An 11,238-nucleotide genomic window follows, 5' to 3' on the forward strand; every position below is an offset into this window, starting at 1 on the left:
TCATGTCACCGTTCTCATTATAGTTAGATGGTTCTAGGCCTAATACTTTTTAACGTTAGATTCGAGCTACATAGATCTACGAGTACGACTAACTTGTTAGTCGTTACATTCTAATTGACAATACTATACTAACTAGCGCTAACAATACGTGTGAGATGCACATAAAATCTAGTAGGGGTCTATTAATAAAAATAGATATTCTCTAGGCCTAATACTTTTTAGTTCGGAAAAGACAAACTCTAAAGTCTAGCATTAGCAAACTAGTAGTAAAAGGGTTTGTTTCACGAACTTTTTGTCGTTATTCTAAAGGTTCGTTACTGGGGTCTAGTTTGTTAATCCGACAAAGAATAAATAGAAATATGGATCTTGGTAGGGCCTATAAAAATACGTTTCGTTAGTCCGAAAATGAAAGGAAATTCAAACATTCATTTACTGAGTATCAAAACATAATTTAAGCACATTTTGTCAATCCAAAAGTGGAAAAAGTGAGTCCACTTGGGGTGTAACGTTAGAATATGTCTAGACCTAGTTAACGTTAGATTTAGAGGCAAGGTGCCTACCTAACAAACTTTACCGTACGTTAGAATCAACGCTATCTAACGTTAGCCGTTAACTGTTTTGTTAGGCATCCTAAACAACAGCTACTTCTGTTCTAAAATCTAACGTTGACTTGGGGTGGTATTCTGAAATCCTTCCTAGGAAGAAATTTCTTCCTAAGTCAGGATTTTTTCCTAAGTGGTATTCTGAAAATCTTCCTAAGTTTCTTCCTAAGTCAACTTAGGAAGAAATTTAGGAAAGGGGCGGAGATTATGCAAATGAGGATGAGATATGCAAATTTCTGACTTAGGAAGAAGTTGGTATTCTAGAACGCACTTAGGAAAGAATTTTAGGAAAATATTTAGGAAAGCTTCGCCCATGTCCTAAGTACGCAGGGCCCATAGGAATACACGTAGACTGGTTATGCAGGCAATGCATCATGGCCGCTCTTCTCCTTGCACGCCCTTTTGTTGCGAACAGAAATATTCACGATCACGAGAGACTCCGAATAAATTCTCTTTCTCCTGAAGAATTCAAGAAGAACTACCGTCTACACTACGTAGATTTTCAGAGGCTCTGTGACATCCTCAAAGATGATGAGGGAATAGTTCGACACAATCAGGGTGCCAGAACAATTCCCGTAGATCTGCAAGTAGCAAGCTGCCTTCGTTTTTTGGCAAGCGGATCTTTTCAGAATGTGTGTGGGGATGTTTCTGGACTGAGCCAGCCTGCGCAGAGCAGGATTGTAGCAGCAGTGACTGATGCCCTGTTTGAAAGAGCACCACAGTTCATCAATTTTGGCCGATATGGGACTTTTGCTTCAACCAAAGCAAAATTCTCCCATATCGCCGGAATGCCAAATGTGATCGGAGCAATTGATTGTACACATGTGAACATTCGAGCACCCAAGGAAAACCCTCAAGTGTACGTCAATCGCAAAGGAAAACACAGCATAAACGTCCAGGCTATCGTAAATGCGGACCTGCAATTCGTAAATGTAGTAGCAAAATGGCCCGGATCGAGTCACGATGCATTCATCTGGGAAAACAGCAATATCTGTTCAGATCTTCGAAACGGGCGACTTCCCTCTGGATGGCTAATCGGTAAGTCAGCCAGCTGATCAGAAAGAAAACATGATTACGCAACACATCGCAGTCAGTGCGGATGCGCGCACACCACCAAGCGCAAATCGTGCATTATGCGCACCCGACCGTAGGGTTCGAACGTTCGATCCGTACGTGCACTCTCAGTAATCCGTAATCGAACCACTGCCAATTCATTGCATGCATACCGTTTGTGACCCAGTACAGTGCGTGCGCGTGAGTCGAGTGCAGTCCCAGGCAATCCGTATCGGCGTATGCTTCAAAATTTCATCCATGCATTTGCCTTTTTAACCATCGATATGTATAAATGACGGCAGGAATGTGGACAATTCAGGAGGAAATTCTTACCTTTTCAATCAAATTGACCTGTCGAAATCATGAAATCCAAACGTCATCCACACGCGTGCACTAGACATCTGGCATCTGCGGGAGAGGCGGGATACATCGGTACCGTACTACAGTACTACTGTACCGGGCGGCGTCGTGTCATAGTCGACTCATACCATAATTATTAGGACTTTTTACTACAATGTTAGTTGTGGAAGTAGCCAGGGTTGCAATGGGTAACCACTGCACTGTCAACTATTCAGAATCATAGAAAAATCATGGTAAGTGCCCGGTAGACATTGTGATTGTTACTGTCCATGCATGCATAACACTTTATAATTTTAGTCTTACTAATTCTACACAGAAAGATCCGTCTGTTTGGATTTTTAAAAAAAAATTTCCTCTAAAATTTTGTAGATGATACTAATAGAATATAAATAGAATTTCTTTGCATTTAAATTTATACCAACCAATTGTTACAGCTTTCCTAGGGCGGAGTAGCAGGCCTACTTACTGTCTGCAGTGTAACGTATATCAAAATGGGTTCTACTACTATCTGGTGGTACATTGGATTCTGCTCAAAGTTTCCAATTCTGGTACTGCTGAGTTCAAACTATGTCATGATGTGATGTTTTCATGTTTGACGAGAATAAGTTTACTTGAGGCAGCGCACCGCATGGGAAGTCATGTCATTGCATTGACCATTTAGACTAGTGTTTAAAAAAGTATTTAATAGACAGGGTCTAACATCTCAGACAAGTGACATGCGGAACCCCTTGTTCTATGTCGAGCGTAGTTATGCGTTTTTGAGATGAGGTGTGTGTTGTACTGTTGAGGTCTATCTAGAGTCCGGTCTAGCAACCGCAGATGTAAAATTAGCATCTTGAGACTCAACATGTTGAGGCATACAGTATGAAAGGTAGGCAATATATACACTTCATACATGTATGATGTAATATTTAGGTCTAAATTAATTTCATTTTTATTTTTGGTTAATTAAATGAACTTATAAACACTATATTTTGTCAATTTATGGATACTCCTTCCCAAGCTATAAAGACCATTGTGTGTAGTTTCTACAGTAGCCGTTCTATTTGTTGATTATAACATTTACAAGTTTCGTACAATCAGGTTGTCTCAAATCTTGTGTTAAGGTCCTACCCTGCAATGCAATGACAAGTGTCTCTCCATGTCACAGGTAGACTGACCATTGCCCTTGTGGCTTAAATAAGAATGTTGCTGAATTTATTGTCGATTCAAAATTCATTTTCAATGACAATTTCTTTGCTTAATGTCTTTACTGAAATATTTCCCACTCTTATTCTTAAATCATTTTTTTTCCTATGATATCCGAATAGGTGACAGTGGTTATCCATTGCAACCCTGGCTGATGACGCCCGTACCACATCCCGCCTCTCCCGCTGAAGAAAGGTACAACGCTGCCTTTGCTAGAACTCGTGTCAGCGTGGAGAGAGCATTTGGTGTCCTTAAGGCACGGTTCAGATGCCTGGACAGTTCTGGCGGGGTTTTGTGCTACTCACCAGAGAGGTAAAGTAACTTAGTTGATTATGTTTCATAAATTTCAAATGTTAAGTAAACTGACTTTATTTAGTCAATCAACTCATCTTTGCACTTTATTATTATTGATATTATTATCACTGTTCTTATGTAGTGCATAATACCTTTGGCAAGGTCTCTAGAAGCTTTAGAGGGGAAACAAAGATAAAAACAGGAAAAGTCATTACATAAACACAATTCTTGGGCGGCATGTCTGCAACTACGTTTGCCAAGTAGTTTGTTGAAATTGTTTTACTAATGTTCCTTAAGCATTTACATTTAGCTCACCTGAGCCTTCGAAGTGGGCTATTGCGATCGCTCTTCGTCCGTTGTCCGTCGTGTGTAAGCTTTTACATTTTCATCTTCTTCTTGAGAACCCCTGACCGATTTTCACCAAACTTGGCAGGTACGTAATGTAGCATTCCTGGGGGTATAGGATCTCAATTTGTTCGAGTGGGCATCATTCCCTACCTGGGGGCCCCCAGAGGTGCTCAACCCCCCTACCCCCCCCCCCCCCCCCCAAAAAAAAAAGAAATCTTTAAAAATCTTCTTCTCTAGAACCAGAAGTGATAGAGCCAAGTTAATACTATGAATTAGTACATTAATGACTGTAGATTCAAGTTTGTTCATGGCGGATTCAGGGGTGGGGAGGGGTCCTAATGAGGCCCAAATTGCACATTTTCATCTTTTTCTTGAAAATGCCATTATGAATTTCCACCAAAGTTGACAGGTAGCATCCCTAGGGGGAAAGAATCTCATTCCCATCAAATGGGTACCATGCCCCACCTTGGGGGGGGGGGGGGGGGGGCCATGGGACCTAAATTTGGACCGAAATTGTAAATTTTCATCTTTTTCTTGAAAACCCTATCACTAATTTTCACCAAACTTGGCATGTAGCATCCCTAGGGGAATAGAATCTCAATTCCATAAATTGGGCACAATGCCCCAGGGGTCCCCCCTCGGGTAAGGAATCTTCTATACAGATTTTCTCTAGAACTGGAAGTGATTGAGCTAAGTTAATGCAATGATTCATTATATTGATGACTGTTGTTTTAAGTTTGTTCATGGGAGAATCAAGGGTGCCCTCCCTACCCCCACCCCTTTGGGACCCAAGGAAGCGGGATGGGATGGGGGGGGGGGCAAATGCGGGCCTAAATTTTCATCTTATTGCTGAAAACATCATAATGGATTTTCACCAAACTTGTCAAGTAGCATTCCCATATGGTTAAGGTCTCAAAGTTTTGAATGGGCATCATGCTTTCCTTGGGGGCCCCAGGTGGTCAAAACCTCCTAAATTAATGATTATTAAATAATATTTTTCTCTAGTTCTAACCAAAAGTGATAGGGCTTTAAGTATTTTAAGCTGCATAATCCAACATTCTATAAAGTACAGTGTACTTGGCAGGTATTTTTACCAGTGTGATAGAATATGTAAATGGACACCATGCCCCCATTCTCAAAGCTACCCCCACCATAAGTTTCCAATGTTCTCATGTAAGAGTCTGCAAGAATGCATGGAAGGTGAACTTGCGATACTCAGGTGAGCGTGTGACCCACGGGTCTCTTGTTTCATCGAGTCAACATTGGTAATACCATGGCTTTCTAAACTTCTGTAAATTTCATAAGTGGTTCAAGTACAGTGAACACCTTTTTGAATGAAGTCCTCGTGACTGGCAGTATTCTTTCATTGTATTGAAATTTCATTATAAGCGAACGAAAACACAACAAAGAACATGAAGTGGATAACGTTACAGCCCAAATTCTTACCTTGGTATAATCGGGGTTGTGTTAAAACCCTGTTTGTTATAGTTTAAGTGAAAAGTATTAATGATTTAAATGATATTTTGACAGTTAGATTAAAAAACTAAAATTTTAAATTATGATGACATGTAACAGTATGAACGCAGGAAAGTGCAAATAGCATTGGCTACTGAATGTATTTCATTTCTCTGTATCAAAAGATGAATGCAATTGTTGGGAAGATTATTGAAGTTATTTCTCCTTTAATATTATTATTAGGTAGTAGGAATAATAGATGGATAAAAACCAAATTATGCACTGCAATTTCATTTGCTACTTTATGTTTATTCAAAGATGATATATTTTTTATTAATTACCATTTCTATTGATGTTCTATTTCAGAGTGTGCAAAATAATAATGAGCTGTTGTGTTCTTCACAACATCTGCATGGAAAGAAGACTACCTCTTCCAGATGTCATCAACCTCCCCCATCAGGAAGCTCCTGCTGACGTGGATCCACAACATCCGAACAACGACCACCACTCTGGGCTTCAAACAAGGAATAACATTATTGCAAGATTCTTTGCTTGAATGTGCCATGACTTCATTACAGCTGTATGCGCGGCGATACGGTGCAGTTAACTCACCAAAAGCATATGACCTTGAAGTCTCATTCGCATAAAGTAGACAGTTTGTGTATGCAAAACCGCAGGGGAAGTGTTGCAGGACAATCGCAATATCTCACCTTCAGAAAGTCATCAAATGATTAAATCTATACAGCAAATTGAAGGAGAAACGATTTTCTAACTCACAATGTCACTTATTCTGGGTTCTGTTTAGGATAGACTTGTAAAAATGATGTCGAAATTAAGCTTCCAAAACAGAAAATCTGGTCTCAAAACAAGTGTTATTTTTTCACATTTTCCTTCATTGCTCCAAAATGAAACTTCGGTATATAACTTATGGTAGTATATCCATACTGTGTTCTAAATACCTTTTCTGTATCATTTAGCGCACGGTTATGTCAAGAAAAAATCAAGAACACAGTCACTTGTTGCCCACATAAAACCCATAGCATGAATAGTACATAATCCGATGTAAGGGTTTTCGTACTGCCTGAAACATTTGAAGCACATTTCAGGGTTCCTCTCCTGGCCACTCACTATCCTGTGGACCAAAAACCAAACCCTGTTGCATTCAAGTATGCGCTGAACCCGACACTGATTGGCTAAGCGTGCACTGACCAGTAGAGAATTTATGTGAAGGAAGATGATCTAGTTGTGCATGTCCAGTATTTTCTCTTAAATTGGGTTGTCTTTTTGCTCTCATTGCATCCCCTGAACAGAGTTCGGAGGAAACTCGTTACGCCACGTCCGCCACATCCCCCGCAGAGATTTTCTTGTGAGCGCTTGACTGGCTGCAGTTCTTCTTCGATCATACTCAAATTTGGCATGAAGGTGTATTATGGTAAGATGAAGAAGCCTATTGTTATTTGGTAATGGCGCCCTCGCTTGTTCCGTCTTTATACATGAAAAGGTAAATTAAACAGGATCTGCTTCTTTGTGCGACGCTGGACTTGTTTCTCGACCGATTTTTTTTCAAATTTGGTATGTCAATTTATCATAGTCAAATCTATACACCTATACATATTGATAACGCTGCCCTCACTATTCCACCTTTTACAGGGTCAAAGGTCACTCTGATCATGTTAAAATTTGCATGCTTATTTAGGCAATAACTTGATTGTTACTGGATTTTACTCAAACTTGCTAAAGAGTTATATGGATGGTCATTCTACATGAAGGACACAATAGTTTGTGGTGATGGCGCCCTCAGTGTTCCGACTTGAGGCCATTTCGCATCTTGTATATGCTCTATAAGCCACATTTCTTGTCGGATTTTATTCGAATTTGCTATTGAAGTAAACGGGGAATTATTCCAATTAACAAAATTTTTCATTGCCAGCGCTCTTGTTTTTCAAATTTCTGTATGATGACATGTCATATTACTTATATTATATATGATATTATACTAGCCTCATTTCTCATCGGATTTTATTGTATCATGCAACAGTTGCCGTATTATACAACATTCTGGCCTAAATAAGTAATCCAGATGGGGGATGGGATATGGGTTCGGGGGATACATGTGCTCGATTGCGAGTGCTCTAGTTTTCACCTTAAACAGGAAACTTTGCAAGTGGTGAGTTTGGTGTATACAGACTACACGGTGTAGCAATATGTTAATCAAATGCATATTCATGCAGGCGCAGACTTACGTTCAGTAAAGAAAATGTTAACCCTTTCCCAAAGTCGCCTCGACCATAAATCACATATATCTTGAAAGAAACATCATCATTTTTTTCCAAAAATTATATGAAGGATGATATATTCATGTTAGATATGTTAAGTTTCGAAAGGATTTTGTGCTAAAATAAGGGAGATACGGGAGGTGAACTTCAATATTTTTATACCCCCACCAAACGAAGTTTGAAGGGGGTATATAGGAATCAGCGGACGATGCAAATCTTGCGTCGCGAACTACTTCCTCAGTTTTCAACCGATACATAAAACTTGGCACAGATGTGTGCCTTGAGTTGTAGATGTGCAAGACGTATTTTTTGACAGTACCCAAAAGTACGTTGCCATGGTAACGGCATATTATGGGCAAAAATGGGTACAAATCTTGCGTCGCGAACTCCTCCCACAGTTTTTGATCAATTTTTATGAAATTAGGTACAGATGTTCATCTGAATATGTTAATGTGCAAGACACATATTTCCGCAGTGGCAAAAAGTGCGTTGCCATGGTAACGGCATGTTATTGGTAAAATATAGGGCAAAATGCTTCATGGCAAAACTGCTTCATCAGTGTTCTTCCAATTCTCATGGAATTCATATTGAATGTTTGTCTTAGGATATAGGTCAGCATGACACATTTCTTGACAGTGACAAAAAGTATGTTGCCATGGTAACAGCTCACATATTATGAGCCAAAATGATGGAAAATTTTGTGTTGCAAACTACTTCCTCAGTTTTTGCCCAATTTCCATGAAACTTGGTACAGATTTGTGCCTTTGGTTGTAGATGTGCAAGACGCATTTTTTGTCAGTACCCGAAAGTACGTTGCCACGGTAACGGCATATTAATGGCAGAAGATCAAGGAAAGATCTTGCGGATTTAACTACTTCCTCAGTTTTTTGACCAAAGCTTATGAAATGTGGCACACACCTTGATCTTGGTGGGAAGATGTGGAAGACATATTTTTCGGACGTGTCGGAAGCTGCGTTGCCATGGTAACGGCATATAAATGGCAGAAGATCAAGGAAAGATCTTGCGGATTGAACTACTTCCTCTGCATTTGACTGAAGCTCATGAAATGTGGCACACACATTGGTCTTGGTGGGAAGATGTGCAAGACATGTTTTTTGGACGTGTCGGAAGCTGCGTTGCCATGGTAACGGCATATTAATGGCGGAAGATCAAGGAAAGATCTTGTGGATTGAACTACTTCCTCAGTTTTTGACAAAAGCTTATGAAATGTGGCATACACAATAGTCTTGGTGGGAAGATGTGCAAGACATATTTTTAGGACGTGTCGGAAGCTGCGTTGCCATGGTAACGGCATTTAAATAGCAGAAGATCAAGGAAAGATCATTCCTTGGGTAGGACTGTCGTCAAGGGGCGGGGGTATTAATCACCTTAAGTGATATTTCTAGTTTTTTTGTCCTTCCCTCCGCACAGTGTTCGATTACCATAACAAATTCAAATGCTTTGGCCTTTCATCAGTGAGTTACTTGCACCGTATCGCCGGGGCGCATTACCCCCTCACAGTGTTTGTTAAGTTTTGTAGAAAATGGTTGAGATTGCATGAACAAGCAATAAATGAATCTTAGATCTTATCTAGAACCAGTGGTGATAGAGCTATTCCCTGGTACCTTTTATGACATTAGTGTATTGATGACTGATATTACAGTTTTGTTTAAGGCAGAAAGGGGGTGCCTTCCTTGGGACCCAGTATAGGGAAGGAAGGAGGGGTCCTAATGTCAAAAATGAGGACTAACATTGGGCATTTTCTTCTTTTCGAAATCCCCTGAAAAACTTTCACAAAACTTTGGAAATTATCAGGCCCAGTGTAATAGAATATGTATTTGTTCAATTTATCATGATGGAGTTTCAACAAACTTTGCAAGTAGCATTCATAGAGGTATATTATCACCATGTGTTAGAATGATAACCATAATGGCAAATAAGTGTAAATGTTGAGAATGTCTAGCCAAAGCATTGCTCTGTTAATTGCATCCCCCAAACTTTGTTTTCAAGAATACTATTGATTTGGCCTCGTTGTACCGCTACCCTCTCTGCCACCGCCGCATCAGCCTCAGAGATTTTCTTGTGAGCGCTCTACTGGCTGCAGTTCTTCTAAGGTCATATTTAAATTTGGCATGAAGGTGAACTATGGTAAAACGAATACTCCTTTTTTTTTTTTGGTAATGATGTCCTTCATTGTTCCGTCTTTATACACTGTACATGAAAAGGTAAATTTGAAAGGGTTCGCTTGTGTGGCGATAATAGGTTTGTTTCTTGACCAATTTCTTTTCAATTTTGGTATATCACGTCTATACGTACAATATTATAGATTATACATGTACCTATTGATAATGCTGCCCTGAATGTTCCACCTTTTAGAGGGTCAAAGTTCACCCCGATCATATCAAAATTTGCAAAAGTGCTTGTTTATGCAATAACTTCATTGTTACTCTACAGAGTTTATTCAGACCAAGGAAGTGGGTGGGATGGGTCCAAACAGTGATGTATACACTGTAATTGGGCATGTTCATAATAATTGGAAACCCCTTGATGAATATTTTCAAAACTTGACAGGTAGCATGCCAGTTCTCAAAGCTAACCTCCACCACAATTTTCCAATGTTCTCAGGTAAGAGTTTGCAGGAATGCATGGAAGGTGAACTTGTGTTACTCAGATGAGTGCAAGATACCTGGATCACTTGTTTTGGTACTGTTGTTATTCACTTACGTCCATGCAGACTATAAAATATTTCTTATTACTGAATTTACTGTGTTAATAGGTGAGTACCATTCTGGTCAAGGTGAGGATTTAGCACATGACGTTTTGCGAGACATTAAAAAAAACAAACAATGAGATGTCAAGGAGTATGTAATTCTAAGGGTTATCAAAAGTTTACTGTATTTGATGAAAATCAGCTTTGAAATGGCTGAGACTTCCAAAAACAAGGTGAAACAAAGAGATGTTAATAGAAGGGGTGGCCTGTCGCCTTTTATATTTATCAATTTTTTGGATATCTCAGTCATTTCAAAAACAATTTTCATCAAATATGCATTGAATCTTTCTTGAAATTACATGCTCTTTTATATTTTGTAAGAGATTTCTCATTATCTCACTTAGGAATGTTCAAAACATGAATCCCCACCTAAAACAGTACTGTACAGTCCCAAGCTCTCAGGTTGTGTATATTTATACCCCCATCCACACATAGTGTGTAGGAGGGTACTAGTAAATACCGTAGGAATGACTCTGAGGTCGGGTCACCAGGCGGTCGGTCCGTTGCAAAATCTTGTGGATAGAACTCCCATCTCATTTTGAGCAATTGATCCCAAATTCAGCATGTGTGACCACTATCAAAGGTAGATGTGCTAGACACCTTTTTCATTAGTATTGCATGAGTTGCCATGACAACGGCAAATTTAAAAAAATTCTGACAAAATGTTGTGGATCGAAGGCCTGTTTCATTTCTTGAGCAAATGACCCAAAATTTGGCCTGTGTGGCCGATATCTAAGGTAGATGTGCAAAACATCTTTTTCAAGAGTATTTTATTGTACATGCCATGGCAATGGCAGATTTTCTTTAATTTGGCATATGTTACCTCTACATCACCTATATACAGTATGCAAAAATCTTTTTTCAGAGTTGGAAATGAGTTGCCAATGGTAAC

General features: G+C 39.4%; 1 protein-coding gene across 1 annotated transcript; it reads left to right on the plus strand.

The window, feature by feature from the left end:
* Positions 1–1,390: 1,390 nt before the first annotated feature.
* LOC139729730 (putative nuclease HARBI1) lies at positions 1,391–6,387 on the plus strand. Its single transcript, XM_071640667.1, has 3 exons — positions 1,391–1,640; positions 3,326–3,515; positions 5,667–6,387. Exons 1-3 carry the CDS (start codon positions 1,391–1,393, stop codon positions 5,854–5,856), a joined length of 630 nt encoding a protein of 209 aa, XP_071496768.1. The 3' UTR covers positions 5,857–6,387.
* Positions 6,388–11,238: the final 4,851 nt, after the last annotated feature.

Source organism: Diadema antillarum, unplaced genomic scaffold, assembly GCF_040938485.1.
Source record: "Diadema antillarum isolate AM-2024a unplaced genomic scaffold, OU_Dant_1.0 seq00000260_RagTag, whole genome shotgun sequence".
Lineage (NCBI taxonomy): Eukaryota > Metazoa > Echinodermata > Echinoidea > Diadematoida > Diadematidae > Diadema > Diadema antillarum.

Excerpts from the sequence above, each read along its gene's own strand:
- LOC139729730 (XM_071640667.1), top strand. The coding sequence starts at position 1,391 with ATGCCAAATGTGATCGGAGCAATTGATTGTACACATGTGAACATTCGA. Across the intron at positions 1,641-3,325 it reads TCCCTCTGGATGGCTAATCG|GTGACAGTGGTTATCCATTG; the intron begins GTAAGTCAGCCA and ends ATATCCGAATAG. Across the intron at positions 3,516-5,666 it reads TTGTGCTACTCACCAGAGAG|AGTGTGCAAAATAATAATGA; the intron begins GTAAAGTAACTT and ends GTTCTATTTCAG.